Below are 27,987 nucleotides of genomic sequence, written 5' to 3'. Positions count from 1 at the left end.
CTGCCACCTGTATCCTCTCCTATTGAACATGACTTTCGTCTCTCCAATTGAAACAGTTATGGGAATCTATTTTTTAGGGGTTCCTTATCACACCATGCATCTATCCAAAAGAGAGTGTCATCACCTTCTTTAACCCGTTTCTTTAAAATATCCTGAAAGTTGATTCCCGCCTTTTGTAATTCCTACATTACCCCTGCTATATTATTCCATACGCCTGGGATAGTTTTCTTTGATAGTCTCTCAGTAGGTTTAGTATTTAGATTGTGAATACCCACAATTACTCTTCTCCATGTTGATTTGTTAGTCTTCAAGCCCCACCACCATTTAACTATCAACGCAAGGTTAAAGGCACGAAGAGAACCTAATCCCAAGCCCCCTTTCTTCTTTGGTGCAACGACTTTCTCCCATGATACCCATGATATTTTATGCTTGTTATCATCTCCACCCAAAGAAATTGTCTTCGAATTTTTTCGAGAATTTCTATGACTCCCACTGGAGCCACAAAGATTGACATGAAATATGATGGAAGGCTACCGAGAGTAGCCTTAGCAAGGGTTAATCTGCCCCCAAATGAAAGTGTTTAATCTTTCCATGGAGAAAGTTTGGCATAAAATCGGTCAATTATGGGTTTCCAATGCTTCTTTAACTTAATGTTTGCACCTACAGGTACCCCAAGATATGTGAAGGGTAATGAAGCTGGTTCACATCCTAATGAAACAACCCATCGAGTGACTTCTTGCATATCAACTCCAATACCAAACACCCTTGACTTGTTAAAGTTGACTTTCAATCCCGATGCCACTTGAAAACATCTCAACACTCTTGCAAGGTTCTTTATATTGTCTTGAATCCACTCACCCACAAATAGGGCGTCATCGACATAGAACAAATGTGAGATGGTTGTTTCCGAGTGTGGTACTTTGATTCCTTGAAAAATCTCCTTCTGACAAGCCGCCTTCATAGCAATGTTAAGACCTTCTATTGCTATTATATTATCGTCATTTTCCTCTTTTCGAAAACCATATGGAAAATTATGAAAATTTGTCATTAAATAACAATTTGATACTACAATAAAAAGTCTAAGAACCATTATTGTGATTACTCTAACAAGAAGGGGGTAAATTGAAAATTTTCTCATCAATAAACGTTCCCTTTCTCATCACAATCGCCACAAGATTCTCGGAGCAACTCCCAACCCAAAAGATGGAGTTAAGTGCAGCGTCTTATACTTATATTGTCAGCGTGCTAATGACAGTGATAGTGATCTTACTCACATGGAGAATTTTGGATTCGTTGTGGTTCAAACCAAAGAAGATCGAGAAATTTCTAAGAGCCCAAGGCCTGAAAGGCAACTCCTACAGATTTATGTTCGGAGACTCGAAAGAGATAGCACAAATGACACGCGAAGCCAAATCTAAACCCATCCATCTCAAAGATGATATCGCGCCTCGGGTTTTGCCCTTTGTTCATAAATCAGTTGCTGATTATGGTAAGCACCCATGCCTCTCTCTCTCTCTCATACACACACAGAGACATACATATTATTAAATCTTTCGATTTTGATTTCTGATTCTACTGGATCATGTTTTCAAGTAGTGTTATACTGTTAGTGGGATTGTCGATCCATTTTCGAAGATATCAGTTGTAGTCATTGTTAGTGGGAAAGACAATCTAGCAGTCATATTAGACTACTTTTTGGCAAACGGTGGTTTATTTTATCAAAATCACCGATCCTATATTATTTTTAGTTATTTTACGTTATTATTACGTATCGAAGAATGGGACATTGATTTGATTATTTATGGGTGGGTAGGTAGTTTAAAGGGAAATTAATAAATGGTGGAGCCTATTAAAACCCATGATCTATCGAGGATTAAGAAAACATATATTTTATCTTGTTTCTAATTTTTATGAGAAATAAAAAATGTGTCACAATTAATAATATTTTAGTTTAATTGTCATCGGTTAGTAATACGGACAGGAAGATAGGTAGAAAGAATATATATAAGATGATATTTAATTTTGTGTTTTTATTAGATCAATGGGTGTGATATATATTTTTGGCCTGCCATGTCAGTATCATATCATTTTCCCTTCATCTCACAAAACTGATAGAAAATAGACTTATCATAACTTACCACCAGGGCCGGCTCTACCTTTTGAAAAACTAAGCAAGGGCTTAGGGCCCCCAATTTTAAAGCTTATTCTATTATATATGTGTATATACGTATTTATTGAGTTACAAAGACAAGTTGAAGCTTGGCCTGATGGTAAAAGCATTGGTGTATAAAACTTAAGGTCTCAAGTTCGAAACTATTTGCTTACTTGAAGGGCCCTAATTTTTTTGTTTGCTTAGAGCCTCCAAATTGGTTAAGCCGCTCCTGCTTACCACACACCGGATGTTGTACTATATAAGATCATGAAGCATATAAAAGGAAAGAGGAAAGAGAAGAAGCTTGGTGGAAACATACCATGCGGTGGCCTTACCGCTAGACCTAGCAAGAACAGGTTTTAACCATGATCCCTGTAAGAATAATATTGGTTTGGAGCGTAGTTTTTTATTCGTTTACCCATGAACGATCCATACCCACTAACCCTTTTATTAAAAGGATCGGGTATGGATCATCACCGATTCGCTCCATTTATAACCCGCCTCGTATAAATTTCTAGACTTCTAGATACCAAGAATCATGATGTCATTCAATTTATATTCATCAAGAAATCGCCAATTTCATATATAAATCAGTAAAACATTTATTAACAAGAAGAAAGTTTGCAATTACTATTCGATATCACTACAATCGACAGTCATAAAACAATCGAAAGTTGTTGCAATAGTGATTTTTAATTCCAATCGAAATTCCTCGAGTATGTAATGTCTTTTTCTAAATCAACTTTTGTTTTATTTAAAAAAATGTTATTTTAAGTATTAAGCCATAATATATATTTTTATTTAAGAAATGTCACTTTAAGAATTAAGGAAAACGTGTTTGATTAAAGCAGATGAGTTATGGGTCGGGTTTGGATATCCGTTGATTCAATGAATATAAGGTATGCGTTTGATTATTCAAAACCCTATAGATTACGGAGCGGGTTTGGATCGGATTTTGAAATTTGTTAAAAGGGTTTGGATTAAGGTCGATTCGCTCCAAACCCGCTCCATTGTCAGGTCTACTTACCACACAATTGGGCGGTGTCGTGTTCACCGCACCACTGCAAATGACATGTCACCCACCGTAGTGTGAGATTTGAGGCCACTTGGCCATAAGATTGGCTAAAAAGACACCTTATTTTGCTAATTAGACAACACAATCATTACTTCTTATTTGAAAAACATAGCAATAATAATTACTAGTTATTTTTAAATAATGATTATATAATAATTATTTATTATTTTTGGTTTTTTTAAATGATTATTTATTTTTGTTTAATTTATAAATGTTAACTAATACATATATTTTTCTATAAATAATTACTTTTAATTTATAAATATTAAGTACTACTTATATTTTTTATATTGTCTAATAATTAAATATAAATAAATACATAAATGCAAACATATGAGACAAAAATAATGTTCTTCAATAATCTTCTATAGTTGTAAAAGGTGTTTCACAATACATGGCTTCATTTGTTTGTAAATGGTTATAAAAACTAAAATTATATATATAAAAAACACATAAAAATAGATATATTTTATAAAAAAAATTAATGTAAATTTATAATTACTATAAATAATTATAAATTTTTATAATTACTTCAATAATCTTCTATAGTTGTAAAAATAGATATATTTTATAAAAAAACTAAAAGTAATACATATATTTTTCTATAAATAATTACTTTTAATTTATAAATATTAAGTAACACATATTTTTATATTGTCTAATAATTAAATATAAATAAATACATAAACGCAAAAATATGAGACAAAAATAATATTCTTCATTAATCTTCTATAGTTGTAAAAGGTGTTTCACGATTACAAGGCTTCAGTTGTCTATAAATGGTTATAAAAACTAAAATTATATATAAAAAACATATAAAAATAGATATATTTTATAAAAAAAATTAACTTAAACAAATATATTTGTATATAGTTAACCAATTTTTATAAAACAAATATGTTAGCCATTTTAAAAAGGGGTTAATGAATATGTGGCTGTCATGTACGTAATATTACATATAGAACATATTAAAACTAGGTAGTTTTGATTAAAAATATCATTCAAATGATTTTTTTACCATTTTATCTTACCATTCCTATATTATTTCCTGAATACACACTCTCGAATAAAAATAATCAAAGACAATTCATTGCAAAATATACCGATATAATATAACAAAATGGAAATAAATGTATGAAGAATTTGCAGACGTGTTTCTTATAGTTTTATTTTCAAATATTACATGTATTAGGTGTAGGATATTTAAAAATTCTCATAATGAACATAATTATTTAAAATAAAAAAAAGTGCTCATTTTGAACATGATGAACATTACGACTGAATTCAAAAAAACGTTTAGGTGATAAAACTAAAGTCAAAATGGAGGAAATTAGTTTTTTTTAGAACTGAGATCGAGGGAAAACGGTTAAAATAGGAAAGAAAATATATTAAATTTTAGGATAGGTATCAAAACTACGTAGTTTTGAATCGAAATGACATAGTTTTGTTAGTTTTATACATAATATTACATGCATGACAGCCACATATTCCCTTTTCTCTTTTAAAAAATAAATATGTTAGCCCATTTTAAAAAACAAATATGTTAGACCATTTTTAAGCCCAACCCACCCTTCTATTAAATACTTTAAAACCCTAATCCTCAATTAAACCCTCTTCTGGAGTTAATTTAGGAAGTGGAATGGAAGGAAATGGGAGTAAATCACACAAGGAAAATGTGTTTTTGAGCTTTTTTTTAAGAGATGGAAAGAAAGAGGAAGCAAAATAGTCATTTTTTGACAGACCCAATTTTGGGAGGGTTCGGAGGGGAGGCAAAAAATAAAGGTTCAAATCCCTCCATTCCATTTTCCTCTAACTCAAGAATATACTTGATTATTTATATTGCTCTTCCATTTTCTCTCCTACCATCTCTTCCCTCTCCTTCCATTTCCTTCCTTTAATTACAAAACTCGAGAACAAGATGTTAGCCTCCCCAGAACACACAACAAAACTCTTTCCAGCACTCAATCTTCACCGGCCGTACTGATCGAAATGTCACAGGTCCGATCACCGTCGTTGGACCACTCATCGAAATGTCGCTCATATGACAAAAACTATTCTTTTAGAGCCTATCACTCTCGATCTGTCATCGTCATCTGTTCATAGGAGTGGCCTCACCAGACCACCGCCGTCGGAATACCGTCGTTGAACCACTGTTGTCGGACCATTTAAAAGACATACTTGAGGCATCTCTCTCTCTCTCTCTCTCTCTCTCTCTCTCTCTCTCTCTCTCTCTCTCTCTCTCTCTCTCTCTCTCTCTCTCTCTCTCTCTCTCTCTCTCTCTCGTAGCGATTTTTAATGGGCGGTAGTAGGTTTTTCTCTCTTGATCTGTCATCGTCATTGGAGACACCGTGCATGCGGAGGTGGTTTCCAAAGGACGTACAGATGGTGGAGTGGTGGTGGCAGTTACTTGCCGGCGTTGGTCGCTGGCGGCGATGATGGCAGGAGTGTTACGATGTTTGCTGTAAAATGTTGATATAAGACTTAGATTAATATTTTACCTGAATGTATGGTTTGATAACTATTAGTCTTTATTAGGATCTCCCTATTCTAATAAAAGAATAGGTTTATTCTCCTTTTGCCATGTGTCATTCAATTAGGTCTCCTAATTAATGTCATGCCACTTGTCAACCTATTGATTCTCCATTTCAAATTTCAAATTTCAAAAATTTCATTCTAATTACATTAAAATAAACATTAAAATAACATTAATACAAATTATAAGGTCACGTATTTATTTAAATCAACGATTATAATTTTATATAACTAAAAAATATCTCTTAATTAACAATTTAATTAATTGATTAATAATTTTGATTTTTTACTATGAAATTTTAATTAGTTTTAAAACCATGGTTCCCACGGGTTATTAACTAGTTTTATATAAAAGAATAGCAGTATTTAATTTAGATGGTTAGTGATTGTATTAATATGTGGATTAAGAAGATCAAGTTTCAATATAATTAAATTATTTTTAGATTCTATAAAAGAATGTTTTCAATGTTATTGATGTTAAAAGCTACTAAAAATTGTATTAATACAAGAGGAGTGTTTTGAAATAGTTCCCAATAAATATGTTTTATGAAGCACAGTTCCTTATGCTAAAAGCTACAAAAACTATGTAGTGTACAAATTTTAATGTTGGAAAATGTTTGACTTTTGAATTTGGGTGTCCAAAGGTGTCTATATAGCAGGACCCTTTTATTATTGTTATGTAAGAATATTCTATTTTTTATTTTTCTTATTAAATCTATGATATTAAAATAGTGTATCATTTTTTCCGTCTAACCATTAGGAATCAAAATAATAAATGAAAACCACCCAAAGCATCGAAACGTTGTGCTGTTTACGCTATAAATGAAAGCCACCACAAATGTTTCTATATCTAACCCTTTGAACAAGTTAAAGTGGTCACAATTAAAAAGATTTTTAAAGTTTACTGGATTTAGTGGAATATTAAATGTCAAATTTTAGTCCAAATAATTTCATTAAAACAACTCGATCAATTTTGACATTTTTATTCTATTGTGACTATTATAACATGCTATAGTAGGTCAAATTGGTCAACATAGAATAGAAATATAAGTAGATATACAATAAACAATTAGCGAAGTACATTATTATTTGCATTTTTTGTAGGTAAGATTTGTTTTACATGGATGGGACCCAGACCTATGGTGCAAGTGACCGAACCCGCCATGATAAAAGAGATATTAGCTGATTATTATAAATTTCAGAAGTCGAGAGGAAATCCATTATTTAGGAAGCTAATGAAAGGGCTAGTAGATGTTGAAGGTGATCAATGGGTCAAACACAGAAAAATTATCAATCCTGCATTCAACATGGAGAAGCTCAAGGTTCATGCCTTTTGTCTTGTCTCCTCTAATTACCATACTAAAACTATCTTACACTTTAAAAAAAATTATCTCTTTTCTTTTGTAGCAAATGATACCTGCCTTCTATACGAGTTGCGATGAAATGATAAACAAATGGAAAAACTTGCTTATAAAAGAAAGCTCATGCGAAGTTGATGTCTGCCCTTATATCGAAACAATGTCCAATGATGTAATTTCACGTACAGCTTTTGGTAGTAGTTTTGAAGAAGGAAGAAAAATATTTGAACTTCTACACGAAATGCTAGTGTTGATTGTAAAGTCTATACAGTCTGATATCTTTCCAGGATCAAGGTGAGCTTGAATGTTCTCAAACAATGAGTCTAATCATGTTCTAGAAATAAATTTATTATTTTTTTCTATTATTGGATACCATCTTATAGGTTTTTGCCAACAAAACGCAACAAAAGGATAAAAGAGATTGACCAAAAAGTCAAAGATTCGATAAAGGGTATTGTTAATAAACGACTTGTTGCAATGAAAGCAGGAGAAAATAGTAACGATGACCTTTTGGGAATTCTTTTGAGATCCAATTATGAAGAAATTAAACAAGATGGAAATAAAAACTCCGGGCTAAGTATCGAAGAAATTATCGAGGAATGCAAGCTCTTTTATGTTGCTGGACAAGAAACCACAAGAAATTTGCTGATTTGGACTATGGTTTTATTGGGTCAACACATGAATTGGCAAACTCGTGCTAGAGATGAAGTTTTACATCTTTTTAGGGACAAAAAACCGGATTTTGAGCGGTTAAGTCATCTAAAAGTGGTATGCATTTCACTATTTCACTATTTCCTTTCTTAATTATATCTAACATTGTTAGTTTATATACTAATTGTTGAGTGCAACAGGTTAACATGATTTTCAATGAAGTTTTAAGGCTATATCCATCCGTGGCCTTTTTAGGACGCATAATACATAAAGAAACCAAATTAAGAGACTTAATGTTGCCAGCTGGAACTCTTCTTCAAATAAATGTATTGCTTTTACACTATGATCATGAAATATGGGGTGATGATGTGAAGGAATTCAATCCTGAGAGATTTTCTGAAGGGGTGTCAAAGGTGACAAAGGGACAAACATGTTATCTCCCATTTGGAGGAGGTCCACGTATATGTATTGGACAAAATTTTGCTATTTTGGAAGCAAAAATGGCACTTGCTATGATTCTACAACACTTTCGCTTTGAGATCTCTCCATCATACTCGCATGCCCCACATCTTTTGGGCACGCTTCAACCGCAATTTGGTGTTCATTTGATTTTGCACAAACTTTAGGTGGTTTTGTATGAATGTTTTGATTTATGTTATATGGTTGTATCTTTTTATATGATGTATGCTCCTAATGTTTGTGTTATATAAAAGAATCATGCTTGAATTATTCTCTTTTCAAAATGGTTAAATGAAAGCAATAAAAATGTATTTTTATTTATTTGTTTAATATATCATTTTGTTTTAATCGAGTAATGTGAAACAATTGTTCAATTATAATTGGGCAAATTTTTGAAACTAAAATTTCACAAGTACATTTGTTTACAATAATATTAAATAATAAATATAGAAATAAAAATGAAAGTACAATGTTATAATAGGTAGAATTGTCAAAGTACGCTGTTTGAATCTGAAATAATTATAACAATACTTTATTTGAAAAAAAGACACTAAAACAGACAAATAAATGAAAATAGGTTGTCCCATTGAAGATTATGGTACCTCAAAAGTTGGAAACGACAAAATCAAATAATTGAATTGGACATGAATTGGAACTGTATCAAATAATTTGACTAGATTGGAACCACAGTCCACAAATAATTTGACTAGATTGGAACCACGATTGTGCCATTCGGTTCATTGTTTTAGATTATTTTAAATCGGAAACGGATCAAATAATTTGACTAGATTGGAACTATAATGTTCTCCATGGTCCAATCTGCAATCTTATTATTGTTATTATTATTATTACGACTAATTTCAAATTTGGTTATTGTGTCTTACCAAAAAATAAAAGTTCAATCCAAAATTTGAAATCATCCCAATATCGTCTCTTAACTATGCATTTCGCTGTGGATATCTTCACTAAGGCCCCGTTTGATATGCGTCTGACCGAGTCAAGTCAGACGTTTTTGGCTGACTCGGTCAGCAAAATGTGTTTGTATACATTATTATTATTATTATTATTATTATTGTTATTAATTTTATTATTATTATTATTATTATTATTATTGTTATTAATTTTATTATTATTATTATTATTATTATAAAGAGTACCAGGGTAAAATTGTCATTTTGCATCAGTCAGCACATTCAGTCAGATGTATAATCAAACAGCATGATTTCTTAGTCAGTCAGAATTTATTACTCAGACAGACCTTTCTCAATCAGCACTTTCTCAGTCAGCAACTATCAAACGACTCCTAAGTCGGTAAGTTCAACTTCCTGAGTAAAATACAACATTTGGATAATTTCAAATTTGAACAAAAATATGATTTTGATTAAAAAGCAGGGACTAAATATGTCATTTACTGTTTCTTCTTTTCGATCGAGTATAGATTGAAAAACAGGAATTTTCAGTTGTACCATTTATACTTTTTTTTTTCCTTCTAATGATGATGGCGTCGACTCTAAATCCCGACTTGAAACTCCTCGATTTGTTTTGTTTTGCCATTTTCGGGGAGTTTACGTCCCTCCATGCTTCGCAAATCGGAGCGGAATTGAAACCACTGTCGCACTGACGCCCAACAACGCTGATTCACGGCCTTTGGCAGTTCCTCCGACACTCCCATCCATTCCATCCATCGCTTCACTGAAAATCACATTTCTTGAATACATACAGGTACGTATATGCTTCGATATATATACACACATATAACAGTATTAAACCGATATCACCATTTAAGTACAGGTATGTATAATAAGGGTGGAAACAAATGGCAAAAGCGATTGACTAAATTCCGGAGCATTCAGTTGCCCTTATTGATTGCTGTTATGGCTCTAATGTTCGTAATAGCTATTCTCGGAATCGATAAAAAGAAACCCACTTCTCAATCGACGGTAACAAATCAAAAAATGAGTAATTTAGATGGATCCAGGGTTCAATTTGATCCAACTGTAGAATTCTTGAATAATACCGAAGTGATTTGGCAAATACCCGATTCCCCAAAATCGGTTCTGTTTTTGGCTCATGGGTGTAACGGTAGGGCTTCTAATTTTTGGGATAAATCTCCAAACTGTAATCATTGTGTTGGTTTGCCAGAGGAAAGGCTTATTGTTCTTGAAGCTCTTGCTCGAAAGTTTGCTGTTCTTACAGTTTCAAGTAAAGGCAAATGCTGGTCATTAATGAAGGAACCATTAGTTGTTATAAGAATCATCAAATGGTGGGTTGAAAAACAAAATCTTGAAAACTTGCCTCTTGTAGCTTTAGGGGCATCATCAGGTGGCTATTTTGTTTCAATGCTAGCAAACAAGATGAAGTTTAGTAGTATTGCACTTATGATTGCAGAAGGGGTATATGATCGAATTGATATTACAAACCACTACCCACCTACCATTTTTGTCCACATGCCTAAAGATAATGCTAGGAAGAAGATGATTGATGTAAATCTTGAAGTTTTAAGGAGGGAAGGGGTAGATGTTGCTGAAATTGAGTGTATGGAGTTGCCATTAACGTCATCTTTTCTTGCTGATAGAGTCCCTGGGCTAGACTTAAAGATTTCTGTAGAGCTGTTTGATCTGTTTAAGGAGAAGGGATTTGTTAATAAAGATGGTTACTTGATAAATGATGGGCGAGTGATACCTTGGAAAGAAGCCATGAGTAAGAGGAAGATTCGTTTGCCTAATGAGCTTTTGATGAATTACATTCAGGAGGAATTGAATCTTGCATTTGCATATCATGAAATGACTAGCTTGCAGTCTGAGCAAATCTTTGATTGGTTTGAAGCTCATTTGAGATGATCATTATCTAACCTTTGAGGGAAGATTGTTGTATGTGAAACCTTGACAAGTTGTGAAATTCTAATCACATTTCATGTTATGCCACTTTTCACGTTTTCTCATCTGTGTGTACTTTATTTAACATTTAGGTCCATTTGGTAGTAGTATATCTACATAAACCGACTCACTAACGACTATTGGTTGAACCAATTAAAATGGACATGTGTAAGGTTCCATTGTACGCCATTTGTTCATCTACTGTAATCTGTGTCATTAAGTGTGTAGATATGGTGATTATCGTGGTTTATTCATCTTTTATATATATGATTAAGGTCGTGTTGGTTTGATATCTATCCATATGATTATTCTAAAAGAATTAAACTGAAAATGAATACCACCACTCCTAAAGAATATGTAAATATAATTTCACGTTTATAATAACCGGTTAGGAGATTGTTAGTAGTAATCTCTAATTTATGATACGGTATATTAGTATTTAATATTCTAATTAAGTGGGCATTGTATACACGATAACTTACAAATGACTATTTAATGGGATTGAAATAATATCATCATTAGAGTTTAATGGAGACTTCAAACCTTTGGGTATAAACAGTCGATGACCCAACATGAAAATGCACATAATTAAACATATTATGTACAATCATGGTTTTAAAAATCGTTTGAGGCCACCATCACCACCATTAACCACCGCCACCACCCACCACCACCCACCATATATTATTTTTATAATTTATATAATCTATCTTTCCAGTAATTTATAAAACAAAGTAAAATTAAGTAATGACAATTATGTCAATTTACATTATTAAATTCAAATTCATTTGACATGTCCGTAAATATGGAATTGGATTCCAATTTCATTTCTTGCCAACCAAACATTGGACTTCAATTCATAACAAATTTCAATTCCTTGAAAAATTTCAATTCATTTATAAATATTTTGTGAACCAACACCTCATGGTCCGATATGGGTTTATCATAGATAGTAATGGCAACCACAATCGGAACAACCGTTGTCTTTGCATAAGACTTGGTTTTTTCATGGACTTTCTGTTATGAATTCATGAGTAACGGATCATTAGACCAGTGGATCTACCATGGAGGCCGAAAGCATGTACTCAAATGGGAATGCAGAAAGAAGATTGTTCTTCACATTGCTAAAGGTTTAGCGTATGTCCATGAAGATTGTAGGAAAAAAATCGTTCACCTTGATATTAAACCTCAAAACATACTCCTAGACGAAGATTTCAATGCGAAAGTATCTGATTTTAGGTTATCAAAGCTCATTGATAGAAATCAAAGCCAAGTGATAACTACAATGAGAGGAACCTTCGGTTATATGGCTCCAGAATGGTTGAGCTCCATTATCACTGAAAAGGTGGATGTATATAGCTTTGGGACTGTTCTTTTGGAGATCTTATGTGGAAGGAAGAATTTTGATAGAACTCAGACGAAAGAAAGTTGGCACTTATAGCGTGTCTTTCAAAGCTGTTGGGAACAAGGGACTTTGTTAAGTATAGTTGACAGGCATAGTGAAGATATGCAGGTACATGATACAGAAGTTGCGGAGATGATGAAATTGGCTTCATGGTGTCTACAGACAGATTTTACTAAAAGGCCTTCAATTTCATTCGTGGTTAAGGTGTTAGAGGGAGTAATGAATGTTGAATCGAACTTGGATTACAACTTCTTAGATCCAAGAGTACAGAAAACCACAATTGAATAGCAGAAAAGCTCAAAACCCATGTTGCTTTCCATTTTATCCTGGCCAAGGTGAGGTGCAATCAGGTTCATATGGATCATTTCTATGCATCGTTCTAATGTTACTATGTTTTATTTCTTAATGAACAGTTAAAGTGCTAGTTATGAACGAATTTTGTTCCCCAATTAACAAAATGGATGTGCATATTTTATGTGTTGTCTAGTGTTAACTTCTTATAATTGTGTTCAAGCTTGGGCTTTGCTTGTTTAACTTTTTTTTTTGAAACGGAAAACTATCATACTCCTAATCTAATCCTAAATACCACCTATGTCTCCTAGTGAGACTTGAACCCATGACCTCTCATTTGAGAGAGTCACTCCTTACAAATGACTATTTAGTACTAAATTGAAACGGATTCTCAAGGTGAGGACTATCACCAAGTGCCAAGTTTGAGTTAGTGGCCATTAGAGAGTCGATCAATTTGGAATGAGAGAGGCTGCTTTATGAATAATTTTAGAAATGTATTTATTCTGGGAGATAAGAAAATCAGTACCTTTGGGAATTACCTCGGTGCCCAAAAAATATGAAAGTTGACCCATGCCTTGTATCGCAAATGAAGTGCTTAGCCGCTGAATAATGTGGTCAATGAGTCGGGGATTGTTGTCGGTTAAGTGATGTCATCCATATAAACGAGCATATGTAAAAGATTACCATTATGGGAGTAAATAAACAATGAGGGATCTGTTTTAGACCCTTGAAATCCAAGCTGTAACACGACTCCCGAAAGGTGATTAAACCAGGCCCTTGGAGTTTGTTTGAGTTCTTATAACGACTTGTGAAGCAGACACAAATGATTTGTCTTATGTGGATCAATAAAACCTCGTGGTTGTCGCAGATAAACGGTTTCCTGGAGACCACCATGCAAAAATAGGTTTTGTACATCCAGTTGACGAAGAGGCCAATGCCTTGTAACAACAACCGATAAAACCACATCAATAGTTGTGGATTTTACCACCGGACTAACTTCTCATGATAATTAATTCTCGGTTGTTGTTTGAGACCTTTTGCCACTAAATGAGTCTTGGGTATGTTCTAATTGTTGGCTTGTCGATTTTCAGTTGGGAGATGAGATCTTAGGGAGGTGGTTCAGGTTTTGGATCTGGTTCTGGTTCGAGTCCCGACTCAGGAGCAGATGCCGAGGCGATTAGCGAGCAGATGCGGGAGTTCATCTCATCGGAAGTTACCCGCGGTATTTTGGAGCAGACCCCTGTGATCTTTGGTTCGGTCAAGGAGGGGATTTTGGAGCTATTGGATAGTCGCCTCGGGGCCTTTTGGGCCAAGATCGTTACTGGGCAATTAGGGGCTCATCCGGAGCCTAATGCCTATGGATCCCTGGGATCATTCGGGAAGGAGGATCCTATTGTTAGCTCTTTTCATTCGGGATTGGAGGTGGGTTATGAACCTTGCCTTCAGGAGAGTCTACCACATGATTGGATCACTGTGGAGGTTTCGCGAGCCCTACGCGAGCAGTTATCCGACATCATCGGGCGTGTCACTGATAGGTTGATCGCTAAGTTCCAGGGTCGGACCGCAACTGTTCAGGCGGTTGATGGGGTAGTCGGGGTAACTCGGGATCATGGTCTGTGTCGGCGACCTGAGCAGTTGGATACGACTGCAACTAATTTCAGAGACCCGAGGGGTCGTGGGGGTTGCACGAATGATGAAGGGGCACGTAAGGATGTTCGTAGCAGATCTAAGTGCGACAGGTGCGGATGGAAGGGTCACCTCCGCCGAGAATGAACATTGGAGGTAGAGTTGTGCCATCGTTGCCATCGTTGCCATCAGTCATGTCAGGGCGAATTTCCCCCGCTTAGTGGTTGAGGCAACTCAGGTTTCATCACAAGTACTTCAGCAGGAAGAGAGATTTAGGGTTTCTTCAGGCGATATTGCGGGTATGTTATATCTTGCTTCTTCATAACTTTTATCAGTATTTTGTTGGTGGAATCTTGCATCGGTTTGGGTAAGTGTATCTCTGGGTTTATCTCTCTGCTTGTGTTTGGATTATATTTTCAAGAAATGTTATATGCCAATTGCATACCGTGAATTATTAAGTGGTTAGTAAGAGGTTGTTTCCTTTTTTTGCGGGTTGGGAGTGTTTAGTGTTATCTTGGTTGATGGTCGAGATCGGTTCAGGGGCATTATGTGGAAGGTCTGCGGTCTGGGTTCAGCAGGGTGGTTATAAACTCTCGACAGGTTTCGGTGGGTTCAGTCATTATGCTCAGATCGACTCATGGGGTCGCCAAGGGAAGTGGTCTAGTACTGAAGTTTTGCTATGAGCATCGGTTAACTGGACTTCAAGATTTGAGTACGATATCATTTCAAGGCATTTGGAGTTATCCGTATTCCTGGGATTCAGAAAGTCTTCATCTAGTCTTCAGGGGTTGTGTGGTATTTTAGGTTTGGCTAGTAATGGATCGCTAGCATTGGTAAGCGTCGGTTGTCAGCAAATCAATCATTGGAAGGTAAGAAGGATCGGAAATCCTTCTATTTCTTGTATGTCGTGGAGACTTAATCGAATCAAAGTGGGGGAGAACTGTTCGGGTATCCATGTCAAAAGCAAGTGTGAAATTGGGATGAGCTCGTATCCCTATCGGGGAAAGGAAAGCGACCCAAGTGGCTGTTCGAATGGGGAATAGTGTGGATGGGAAGTTTAGAAAGACTTCCCGAATTTGGGACCACATCTGATTGGTGTGTGATAGCAGACTATGGGGAACCAGGTTGGTGTTCCAGTCAGGACATGAGTTTAGTTTGGGATGTTAGACCGTGTGTGTGCTCGACTTTGGATGTGTTAGGATTGGTAATCAGCGGTAAGACCATGGTCAGCGGTTGAGACAGCGTGGAGAGTGTTGTAAGACTATGGGATAGTCGTAGCATTCACCAGCGGCCAGAAAGCTTGGAAAGTGTTGTAAGATTGCGGGATAGCCATAACATTCACCCTGTGGTAAGACTGTGGGGTGACCCGTAGCATTCATTAGTCAACATATAGTGTAGAAGTGTTGTAAGACTGCGGGGTGGCCCGTAGCATTCACTAGTTAGCAGGAAGTGTATAAGTGTTGTAAGACTGCGGGGTGGCCCGTAGCATTCACCGGTCCCTATTCGGCAGTGAGAATGTGACAGATCTATGATTCACTCACGGATTCCTTCAAATGGTTTAGACCAGGGCGGGTAAGCCCGCACGGATATGAGTAGGCCACAATATGGTTGGATTCGGGAAGCGGTAGGTCATTGGAGACCAGACGCGATGTAAGACTACAGTGGTTCTGGTAGCATTCACTTTTCGTATTAGATTCAGTGGCGACAGGTTATCGGACTGTTATGATCGAGAGGATCAAAAGGAATAATGGAGCCATGAGTGGCAATATGGTTAGGACAGATTTCAATAGCTGAAGTTCTCTTCAGAAGTCGCGGGGAGGGGCGACTGTGTGGGAGTCTTTTGGCTCAGCAATCGTGTTGGAACCCGGTGTTCCAAACGACTAGCTGACGAATTGAGACCATGGAGGCCTCGGTGGATTTTGAAAACCAGCAAAGAGGCAGCATGCTGTTTCGGGCAGTTCAGTGTTTCGGACAGTTCAATGTTTCGGGCAGTATTATTGTTTTGGGATTTCATGAATGGATGGAGTAACTGATTGCTTGGGTAATACTAAGTCAATCAAAACGGTATTAACTAATCTAAGAGTAATTGATTTGACCCTATTGCGCAGCTCTCGTCTGAGTCTAACCGTTGCAAGGATGGATCCTCTACTTGAAGGATTATCTAAGCCTTCTGTCGAGTATAAGTGTTCTGTAGCGGTATATGGTCAGTGATTTTGCTCCGTTCGAGAGAGCAATGTGATTAGGGATTGGAAGCAAATTGGGTGATGCGAGACTAGTTTGGTGGCAAATCTGACAAGGAGTCAGGCCATTGAGACTTAGGCTTTGAACTTCAGGTGAAGTAGGATTGGTTTTATTTGAGAGATTGATGATTCATTCTTCACAAGGCTTGAAGAATTATTCTAAGGATCCATTGTATGATCAGAGTGGGAAGTCTTATGACTGGTTTGCCATCAGTGAGAGTTTGATAGAGAGTTGTTTCAGCACAGGCAAGTTGTCGGGAAATCAGGTCATTGTAGATTTCAGATCTCAGAAGGTAGAAGTGGCTTGCAAGGGTGGAAGGTTCGGGTGTTATTTCCAGGATAGAAGTTTCGGTTGCCTTGGGAAGGCTAGTATATGCGCAAAATTTCCAATCGTGATCATCAAGATGATTACTTTGATAGGAGTGGTAATAAGGAGCGATTTCGAGGACGAAATCTAATTTAAGTGGGGGAAAGTTGTAACATCCGGAATCTAGAAGGTCAAGTATGGAAATAAAACTTCATTTCTTAAGGCCAACTCGTCGAGTTTGGGGAAGAAACTCGACATGTTGGAAGTATTGGGCGCGTGTTTTTGAGAATCAACTCGACGAGTTGGGGAGGACCAACTTGACGAGTTAGGCGTGGTTTGGGAAACCCTAAAATCGGGACTTTGCACCCTATTTAAACAACTTAAGTCCTAGGGTTCAGCCTCATTTCCAGCCTCCAAGTCCCTAACCCTAAATCTCGAAACCCTAAAGCTATTTTGAGAGATTGTGAGTCATTTTGAGTGTTTTTGGTGAGTGTTGACGCTATTGGAAGGAGGAAGAACCTGGAGACACAAGAAGGAACACATAGATCCAGAATCCTTGCCTCATCCACAACACTTTTCTGGTATAAAGCTTAAACCTTGTCTTGTAGTCATATAGATCTCCATTGAGGGTTCTTTGGCTTGTTTTGTCCAAATGAGATGGTTATTGATGGGTTGGACGTCCCTTATGGAAAACACTTTAGATCTAGGGTCTTGAGGGGCTCTCATGGCATAAAGGTGCCAACTTTGTCGCTCTAGAAGCCCCATGCAACCTCTAAGCTCTTGTTTTGACCTTTCAAGCTCCAAATGGTCATGCATGTGGATAAAGTTTAAGACTTTAGGTGTCCTTCTAGTATCTAAGGTCCAGATCTATGTTCTTATGCCCTATCTTGAAGTTTTGAGGACTTTTGGATTTAGATTTAAGCCTTTTGGAGTTAGGGTTTGGGCTTAATCACTTTAGGAAAGGTATTAATGGGTAAAGTTGGAAACTCTACCCTTCTAGAGGCATTTCCAGTCTAGATATGGAGTATAGGGTTTAGATCTGAAGAATAATGGCTTAATGCATTAAGAAGGGGTTAACAGACACTCGATGAGTTCATGGTGGAACTCGATGAGTTGAATTGAAATGTCCCGATTCTGTTGAAAAGGAAGAACTTGACGAGTTGGATCGCGATATCATGATTTTGCGATTCATGGAAACTCGACGAGTTGAAGGGCAACTCGATGAGTTGAGTCAACTCGGAGCGTTGACTTTGACTTCGACTTGGATGATGACTTTGACTTTGACTTGACTTGACCAAGGTTGACCCCTGAAGGGTTATGAAGTATGAAATGGGTTCTAAAGGGTAGTTCCATGTAAGGGTTTGGGCCCAATTTGGAAAATTGGGCCATTGATGGACTTTCATGGATTTTATAGTTTGGCCTTGGTTGGGATTCTTGATGGTTCAAGGGTGAAACGATCATTTCACCCCAAGTAAGGATTATGGATCATGGTTTGGAACCTAATTGCTAATTGGGTGAGATTTTGGTATGGATAGCTCGGGGAATTGTCAAGGCAGCAACTAAGGATTTCGTGTAGTGAGCTTCAACATTCGAGGTGAGTTACCTTCCCTGTATGAGTGGGTCGAAGGCACCAATGCCGGCCCACTAGTAGTTGTTTGTAGTAGAGATGATTGTCTGTGTGATAATTATATGGTATGCCACTATCTGTTGAGATTTATGTGCTAATATGCTATGTTATTATGTGGTAGGGGTAGGGGGTGAAATAGACCCCGTAACCGGTTGGAATAAACTGGAGGGTAGGTTGGGCACCCAGATATGCCTGACAGTATGTTTATGCTATGTTATTATATGGTAGTGGTAGGGGTGAAATAGACCCGTAACCGGTTGAAATAAACTGGAGGGTAGGTCGAGCACCCAAATATGCTTGAAAGGGTAGGTCGGGCACCCAGATTTGCCTGACAGGGTAGGTTGGGCACCCATATATGTCTGACAGTATGTTTATGCTATGTTATTATGTGGTAGTGGTAGGGGTGAAATAGACCCCGTAACCGGTTGAAATAAACCGGAGGGTAGGTCGAGCACCCAGATATGCTTGATATGGTAGGTCGGACACCCAGATATGCCTGGCAGGGTAGGTCGGGCACCCAGATATGCCTGACAGGGTAGGTCGGGCATCCAGATATGCCTGGCAGTATGTTGTTATGTGGTATGATGGGGGAACTCACTAAGCTTTGCGCTTACAGTTAACAATTTTGGTTTCAAGTACTTCTTATTCAAAAGGAAAGGACCCGACATGAGCGCAACGCATCACACTATGATTTTCCGCATTATGAGATTCTTGGGGATTGTACTCTGATATTATTTTTCCTATGACATGCTATGATTTTCGACACTTGAGTTCAGTTATGATTTGGATGACACTGTTGATGTTTTCAGACTACCGTTTTTATAAATTACTTAATTAAAAATGAAATTTTTTGTCATGAATTTTGGGATGTGACATAAAGTAAACATATAATTATGGTTTTTATATATAAAATATGTACTTAGATGTATAAATACATTTTTAATGTATACAATATGCTTTTTGATGTATACATACTTTTTTAAATTGTATAAATACATATAAATATGAAAATATCTATTAATATGGTTTGTATTGTATACATATAAATATATAAATACATTTTTAAATTTTATAAATTCATATAAATACGTATTTTATACGTATAACATTTTTATTTTAAATATTCATATACACATGATCAAATACACATATAATAGGTATTTATGCATAACATTTTTCATACATATTTATACATAACGTCAACTAACTATGAGATACGTTTTAAAACATATTTAAGCATATAAAAAGTGAATTTTTATATATTTAAAAGTGTTTAAACATATTTAGCGTATTATATGTGTATTTAACCATTTGACTATGCATTTTTTCAAATAAAAACGGTATATGTATAAAAAACAGTACTTATGTTTATAAAAAACAAATAAAGACGTATTTATATATGCGGTTTATACATATTAAAAATATGTTTATACGTATTCATATATTTATATGTTTTAAATACATATTTTTACATATAAAGTATTTATATGTGCTTATACAATTAAAAAGCATATTTATATGTATTTATATGTTTTTAAAATGTATGAATACATATAAAAACGGATTTTATACATTTGAAAATGTATACTTTCAACAACAACAACAACAACAATAATAATAATAATACTAATAATAATAATAATAAGTGTAGTTATTGTAACGTCCTAAAAATAAGACCCAAAAATTTTATTTTTAAATTAGTAAAGCAGTATCCCAAAACATCATCATAAATCCTAAGTGGAACAAATGTATCAATATATCATAAAATATTAGAGTAATCATGAAAATGCGAACAATATCGTGTGTATACTGCAATCACCCCGAGCTTCCCCTTAGCACCAGAAGTACCTGAATCATGAACTGAAAACCGTAAGCACAAAGCTTAGTGAGTTTCCCAAAATACCACATACCATACATATCAAACATACATTGGGCCCCCACCCGTCATTGGGCCCCGCCCGACATCGAGCCCCGCTCAGTATACAGATCTGTCAGTTATCGGCCCCCCGCCCAGTACACATATAACATATAAACATAACAACATAACCACAAGCAATAATCACTAAGGTAATAACATGCAGGATAGTCATCGGGCCCCGCCCGACATCAGGTCTTGCCCGGTAAATACATATACACATAACACATGCAATAATCTCAAAGATAGATATCATACAAGTCGGTCATCGGGTCCCTGCTCGACATCAGGCCCCGCCCGGTAAACATATAATCCACAAAACCTATGCAAGAGTCACACATAGATCTTGCATCCTAAACATAACAATCATGGACCGACATTGGTGCCTTGGACCCGCTAAACACAGTGAGAAAACTCACCTCAAGCTGTTGAATCACTGGAATAAATCTCTGGCTGCTGGTCCGGTAAATCCACTCGCTATCAATATCAACAATATCCAATTTATAACTGGATCTCAACCCATAATCATAGGTCTAATCTATTGGCCCAAATCAAGGTCCAATCCATTTACTAAGAAAGCCCAAACTCTAACTGACAACCCAAAGCCCGGTTATGGCACAATCTTCCAAATTGTGCCCAAGACCCATCATGGGCCTAAAATCCAAAGAATAGAAGTATGATGGTCCAACAAGGCCCAAGCAATGGAAGCCCAAAAAATGGCCCAATACCGAGAACGTCTAAGCCAAGTCCATCTGCTGAGTACGTGGGGCGTACTCAGCTCGTATGCTAAGCATACTCCTCCTGGGGCTAATAGGCGCAACGTACCAGCTAGGTACGCCCAACGTACTACCCAATGTGTCACCCCCACCCCATTAAGCACTTAAACGGTTTAACCCCTACTCCATACTCTAAGTCCTTCTACCACTTCAACATACACAAAAACACACCCAAATGCTTCACAATAGCTCAAAAGCACCAAAACAAAGGCTAAGGGAGAGGTTAGGGTTTTCAAGATATGGAGGATGGTCTATAATGGTCAGGAGATGGGTTAAAGATGATTAAATAGGGCACAAACCCAAAATATTATAGTCCAGCTCCAAAACACTACTAGAGCACCCTGACCATGGAGATTCATAAAGTTGCAAACTTTATGAGGTCTAACCATTCCAACATTCAAGAACAAGAAACTAAAGAGATAAAACTCAAGATCTAACAACTTGTAATGATAAAAATCGAGTCTTGGACACTTACAAAGGTCCAGAAGAGTGCCAAGGTGACGAATGTGGACTTGCTTGCTTGATATTTTATCCTTCCTCACCCTTCTTCCTTCTTTAGCTTCAAATAACACCAAACTAGCTCAAAAATGGAGAAAGAAGATTAGGGTTTGCAAGAGACGATTTGGGGGAATGGAGGCTGATGTGAGGGAGGTTATCAAGGGGTTAAGGATCCTTAAATAGGGCTCAACCCTTAAACTTTAGGGTTTTCTCCATCAGCCACCACCACGCCATGGTACAACACCACCACGTCATTGTGGCCAATTAAACTTCACGGTCCAAAGGCTTATCGCCATGTCATGACCAAAAAGGAATCATGCATAATTTGCAAATAATTTCATACCTTTTCATCGGGATGTTACACTCAATGTGAACTTCGATGAAGAATTGGCTATTGATATAGTCTTGTACTCATTGCCTAGTTGTTATGATCAGTTCATCTTAACTTATCATTTGAACAACAAGGAGACAACGTTGTCTCAATTGCAAAACCTCCTGGGAACAGCTGAATCAGGAATGAAGGAAAAAGTATTGTCTATACTCCTACTACTACTCCAAGTTCCCATTAGGCATGGGAAGAGCAAAAAGAGGAAAGGTCCTCCAAAGCAAAATCGGAAGGGAATATCCCAAGCTGGGTCATCAAGTAATGGACCCAAAGGAAAATCCAATTCTGATGCTCCTCCTGTGTCTGGCCTCAAAGAGGACACTTGCTTCTACTATAACGATAAAGGACATTGGAAACGTAGCTGCCCAAAGTATCTGCAAGATATCAAGGATGGCAAAGTGAAGCCAACTTCGGCAGGTATATACACTATCTTATCTAATAACTCATCATGTTGTCGTTCTTGGCTCCTTGATATAGGATGTGGTTTTCTTATTTGTTCTTATTTGTAGGGACGAATAAGAAGTGAGGATGTGGAGCACGGAAGGATAAACTTGATCATGAGGAATAGGTGATCTTCACCTGTCACCAAGATTGGAGTTTATGGCTTAGTGCTTAGTAATGGGTTAGGAATAGATTTAATAAATTGTTTCTCCTCGTCAGAAATGACACGAAACATTATCTCTTTTCATGCATTGTTTAAACAAGGTTTTAGATATTCTTTTAATGATGATAATGGTTCTATTTCTGCTTATAAAAATGGTATTTTTTATTTTGAGGCTTTACATTGTGATGGTGTGTATGAAACTGTGATGATTGTAGACAATTTAGGTAATAGTGTTTTTCAAATTGATTTGTCTAATGGTTTATACAAATCATGCTTGTGGCATTGTCGTCTTGAACAGATTAACAAGAAATGCATTGCTCAACTCCAAAAGGATGGAGTGTTGGAATCATTTGACTTAGGGTTAGATGATACATGTAAATCTTGTCTATTGGGCAAGATGACAAAATCACCCTTCACTAGATCTTGTGAAAGAGGTGAAGGTTTGTTGGACCTCATACATACAGATGTGTGCGGGTCCTTCAGATCATCCATAAGGGATGCTAATCGATTGTATGTGACTTTTACTGATGATTATAGCAGATATGACTATATCTACTTAATCAAGCATAAGTCAGAAACCTTTGAAAAGTTCAAAGAGCTTAAGCAAGAAGTCGAGAATCAATTGGGCAGGAAGATAAAGATGTTCTGATCAGATAGAGGCGGAGAGTATCTTAGTATCGAGTTCCACGACTACCTCAAGGAATGTGGAATGGTTTCGCAATTGACACCTCCTAGGACACCACAACTTAATGGTGTGGCTGAGAGGCGCAATCGAACCTTGTTGGACATGGTTCGTTCCATGATGAGTCGAGCTTCTCTTCCAATCTCATTCTGGGGGTATGCCTTAGAGACTTCCACCCACATTCTTAATCTTTTCCCAACTAAGAAGGTTGCCAAAACACCTCACAGAATGTAGACGGGGAAGGTTCCATCGTTAGCAAATATCAAGGTTTGGGGTTGTAAAGCTTTCGTTAGACGAGAGACTCACGGCAAGCTTGAACCTCGAAGTAAGAGATGTATTTTCGTCGGGTATCCACATAAGTCCTTTGGATATTTGTTCTATAGACCTAGTGAGAACGTGATTTTTGTAGCACAAAAAGGAGTCTTCCGTGCGCGAGAGATCATATGCAAAGAGGACAGCGAGAGTACCATTGATGTTTAAGAGATTCAAGAGTCAAACGATGAAGGAACCTCTAAAGACGCTAGGGTTCAACCAGAGGAAGAGATTCCAGTTGAACTGATTCACGAATCATTACCTCTTAGGCGTTCCAGTAGAGTTAGAATGTCACCTGAGTTCTATGGATTCCATATTACTACAAATGGTGATACGTTTATCAGTTATAGTACACTAGTAAATTTGGATGAACCCGCTAACTACAAGGAAGCAATGGCAGGCCCTGAGTCAGGAAAATGGAAAGAGGCAATGGACAGCAAGATCAAGTCCATGTATGACAACCAGGTTTGGAATTTGGTTGATAATGTACTAGGTTGAAAGACAGTTGGGTGCAAATGGATCTTCAAGAAGAAGACCAACATGGATGGAAATGTACACACTTTCAAGGCACGACTGGTTGCGAAGGGCTTTACTCAAACCCCAGGGGTTGACTATAATGAAACCTTCTCACCAGTGGCCAAGATATCTATTAGGTTGAGGATGTTTACATGAGTCGGCCAGAGGGTTTTGTAGATGCAAAGTATCCGAATAGAGTGTGTAATCTGAATAAATCAATCTATGGATTGAAACAAGCTTCTCGCAGATGGAATCTTTGCTTTGACGAGAAGGTCAAGGAGTTTGGCTTCTCTAGAAGTGAAGATGAGTCATGTGTATATGTCAAAGCTAGTGGGAGTATAGTAACCTTCCTGGTGTTGTATGTTTATGACATACTTCTTATAGGAAATGACGTTCCAACTTTGCGAGAGGTTAAGTCTTGGCTTGGAAAGTGTTTCGTTATGAAGAATCTAGGAGAGGCTGCCTATATTCTAGGGATATGGATTCTGAGAGATAGGAGTAAAAGACTAATTGGACTTAGTCAAAGTATATACTTGGAAAATGTGCTAAAACGTTTTAGTATGGAAATTCCAAGAAAAGGGAACTGCCTATCCAGAGTAACACCAAACCGAGTAAGACTCAGAGTCCGAGTACCGATGCAGAGATTGCATAAATGAGTAGAGTTCTATATGCTTCTGCTGTTGGGTCTATCATGTATGCTATGACATGTAATCGCCCTGATGTGTCATTTGCTATGAGCATGGTCAGTCGTTATCAGGGAAATCCAGGTAAAGCTCATTGGATAGCAGTTAAGAATATTCTCAACTATCTGTGGAGGACTAAGGACTGGGTCCTAGTACTTGGTGGCAGTGATACATTGAGAGTAACTGGGTATAGTGACACCAACTTTCAAATGGATAGGGACAATTTTCGTTCTCAATCTGGTTGGGTGTTTACCCTGAATGGAGGAGCAGTTACTTGGAAAAGTTCCAAGCAAGAGACAGTGGCTGATTCTACTTGTGAATCAGAGTACATAGCAACAAGTGAAGCATCGAAGGAAGCGATATGGTTGAAGAACTTCATCGGAGATCTTGGAGTTATGCCAACCATTAAGGAGCCAATGAAGATTTTTTGTGATAATGAAGGGGCAGTTGCCTTGACAAAGGAAGTGAGAGATCATGGAAGATCAAGACATATCGACAGAAAATACCATTTAATCAGACAAAGAGTAGAAGAAGGTCACCTCGTTGTAAATAGGGTGTCATCTGAAGAGAATCCTGTAGATCCCCTCACAAAGGTTCAGAGTAGGTTCAAGCACATTCAACATGCTAGGAGCATTGGTCTAAGCGGTGATATTAGTTTTAGTAGTTAGATAGTTAGTTTGAAATTATTTATGAGTTTGTTTACTACCTTTATCAATTGTTTATTATTGTATTTCATTTTGCATGTTTTACTTCCCGAATAATTTGAATTGAAAACACCACAATCAATCATACTTTTGGAAGTAAGTAGAGAATTAAGACTGTCATGAACTGGATTGTAGATTGTGTAAGGGTTTAGACATAGAAAATGTTTGCTGCAACGTTCATGAGTACTTGAAAATGGGGACTTTAAGTATTGGATTAACCCACGCTCAGAGAATTACTTCATAGAATTTATCACGAGTAATTCTGAGATGATAATATCCTATAATCTTTAAACAAAGATATAGAGTTGTGGTTTGCAAATCACTTGTGCATTGATAATATGTAAACCCATCAGTAACTTGATGTTATAAAACGTATTGTTGTGCATGATTTGATGAGTAGATGGTACAAGCATATAAGTCAAAGTTTATCTGTTCCTTTTTTTCCTAATAGGAAAAACGATATCTTTGGGCCTCTCGATGATTTGGTGTTGACTTATAGTGACGGGCCCGACCAGGACTAAATTGATGTGTTCGATTGGTAGTCCTTTGTCATTACAAATCATAAATCGGGAAACAAAGTATTGGACAATGAGATTGATTATGTTCCATATCTCATGTGCACATGATATCTTGTAGAACGGAGGATTATATGATCACTTATCTTAGGACACGTAACTGACTAGGTCAGAGTTCGACAACGACTTTTGGAAGCTACAATTTGTTGATCAGTTTAGAAGTTATACTGACAATTATAGTTATTAGACTTATCCAAGTGAGAGACTGTTGGATTAGGTATCTAAGCCCATAACTATTATTGGTATATACTTCAATTTATAGTAGCATAGTCCTTTTGGGTTTCCCTCAAACCTAGCAATTGGACATGATGAGTTGGAGAGAGAGGTTGATTTATTATTTGAATAAAAAATTGAAATATTTGATTTATTAATATGTTATGAATATAATATATTAACTATAAATCATATTATTTAATTAATAATTAACCAAAAATTAATTGGAATTCATTAGATTAATTAAAAGTGCAGGGTCGGTTTGGTTATTTATTAAAAGTTGAGGAAAGAAGCCCAATGACCTCGTTAGATGAGGTAGACGAAAATCACTTGGGCAAACCCAAGGAGTTTTCATTCAAGCCCCTTGAATGAGGGGAATGGGCTACTTGGTTATCAAGCAAAGGGATTTAGGGTTTCCTCCATAAACCCAAGTTTTGGCACTAAGCTACCTCATCTATATAAAGGGCCATAACCCTCTATATTTTCGGGCACTGCTCTTCCTAAGAAGCCTTGGACAAAATTCTTCTCCCTCTCCTCTCATCCTCTTGCTTGTGTTGGGTGTGAACCATTAGAGGAATGACAATTGTGGTGCTTGCTTCCAAAGAATCAAAAGGTATGTTTTTCTTCTTTCTTTCTAAAATTTCGAAAATACCTAGGGTTCCTTAGGGTTCTTATTTGATGTTCATAGTTATAGATTCAATAAAGAAAACATAGATCTTTTGTTAGGGTTGCATACACACTTAAGAGTTTAAGTTTATTTTGTTTTCATAAAACCCATCAATATCTACGTTACCTTTTTATATCAAGTACTGCTATACGAGCTCGACCCCCCATGGTTCACGGTCGTTTTCATTTCACAGGCTTTTTTGTTCATTTCTGAAGCTGCTATGTGTTCATCCGTTTGCAAATAATCAATTGTTTTCCTCTAATTATCAACCTCCATATCATGTAGAGGTGGCTAATGCTCTCAGCACATCCTCATACCCTCCCACTTTCAAAAAATATTCTTTTGCATCAACTTTACGCTCTCGATAACCTTTTAACAAAGCCGCTTCAAAATTCTCTAACAACATAGCATCGTCTGGATACCGGGACATCTGATCTAAATCAAACTTTGTCTACAAAAACAAAAAAAAGTGAGCCAAGTAAAAACTAGTCATACTTAACCATATAAAATATTCTTATATAAATAATTTACCCATAAATGTTGTTTTACAGTGTCCTTTATCGTGGGGGAAACCTTTTTCCAAGTCCATTTATCAAAAGGGACCATCCGCCGCATTATTTTCCCAACTTTGCGTGCAAACATGTCCTTCGGCTCTCCTACAGGATCATATGTCATATCCCTATTATAGTCCATGCCAATCGGTTTGCTCTTATTCTGTAAGAGCGCTCTTTTGAGCTTAATGTTTTTCGCTTCTCCTCGGACTCTCCTGTGTGGCATAACTACAAATATAATTAAAAATTATTAGAAATTGTATTTTATAATAACTTAATAAAAATAGTAAATAAACATTCATAATAA

General features: G+C 36.6%; 2 protein-coding genes across 2 annotated transcripts; both read left to right on the top strand.

Moving 5' to 3' along the window:
• The first annotated feature begins 1,164 nt into the window (after positions 1–1,164).
• Positions 1,165–8,497, top strand: LOC145132117 (cytochrome P450 CYP72A219-like). Its single transcript, XM_079066777.1, has 5 exons — positions 1,165–1,489; positions 6,864–7,081; positions 7,167–7,411; positions 7,501–7,885; positions 7,969–8,497. The coding sequence occupies exons 1-5, from the start codon at positions 1,204–1,206 to the stop codon at positions 8,392–8,394; spliced, it is 1,560 nt and encodes a 519-aa protein (XP_078922903.1). The 5' UTR covers positions 1,165–1,203; the 3' UTR covers positions 8,395–8,497.
• Positions 8,498–9,712: 1,215 nt separating this feature from the next.
• On the top strand, positions 9,713–11,168 carry LOC145134820 (secretion-regulating guanine nucleotide exchange factor). Its single transcript, XM_079069644.1, has 2 exons — positions 9,713–9,949; positions 10,019–11,168. Exon 2 carries the CDS (start codon positions 10,021–10,023, stop codon positions 11,065–11,067), a length of 1,047 nt encoding a protein of 348 aa, XP_078925770.1. The 5' UTR covers positions 9,713–9,949; positions 10,019–10,020; the 3' UTR covers positions 11,068–11,168.
• The last annotated feature ends 16,819 nt before the right edge of the window (positions 11,169–27,987 follow it).

This window comes from Lactuca virosa, chromosome 8 (genome assembly GCF_052849685.1).
Source record: "Lactuca virosa cultivar CGN04683 chromosome 8, Lactuca_virosa_CGN04683_v6, whole genome shotgun sequence".
Classification (NCBI taxonomy): Eukaryota; Viridiplantae; Streptophyta; class Magnoliopsida; order Asterales; family Asteraceae; genus Lactuca; species Lactuca virosa.
The sequence above is the reverse complement of the archived record's forward strand: the minus strand, read 5'-3'. Positions and strand labels throughout refer to the sequence as shown.

Bases quoted from the DNA above. Each gene is read 5' to 3' on its own strand.
- LOC145132117 (XM_079066777.1), top strand. From the start codon at position 1,204: ATGGAGTTAAGTGCAGCGTCTTATACTTATATTGTCAGCGTGCTAATG. The intron at 7,082-7,166 runs GTTCATGCCTTT...TTTCTTTTGTAG, and splicing joins TCAACATGGAGAAGCTCAAG to CAAATGATACCTGCCTTCTA. The intron at 7,412-7,500 runs GTGAGCTTGAAT...ACCATCTTATAG, and splicing joins GATATCTTTCCAGGATCAAG to GTTTTTGCCAACAAAACGCA.
- LOC145134820 (XM_079069644.1), top strand. From the start codon at position 10,021: ATGTATAATAAGGGTGGAAACAAATGGCAAAAGCGATTGACTAAATTC.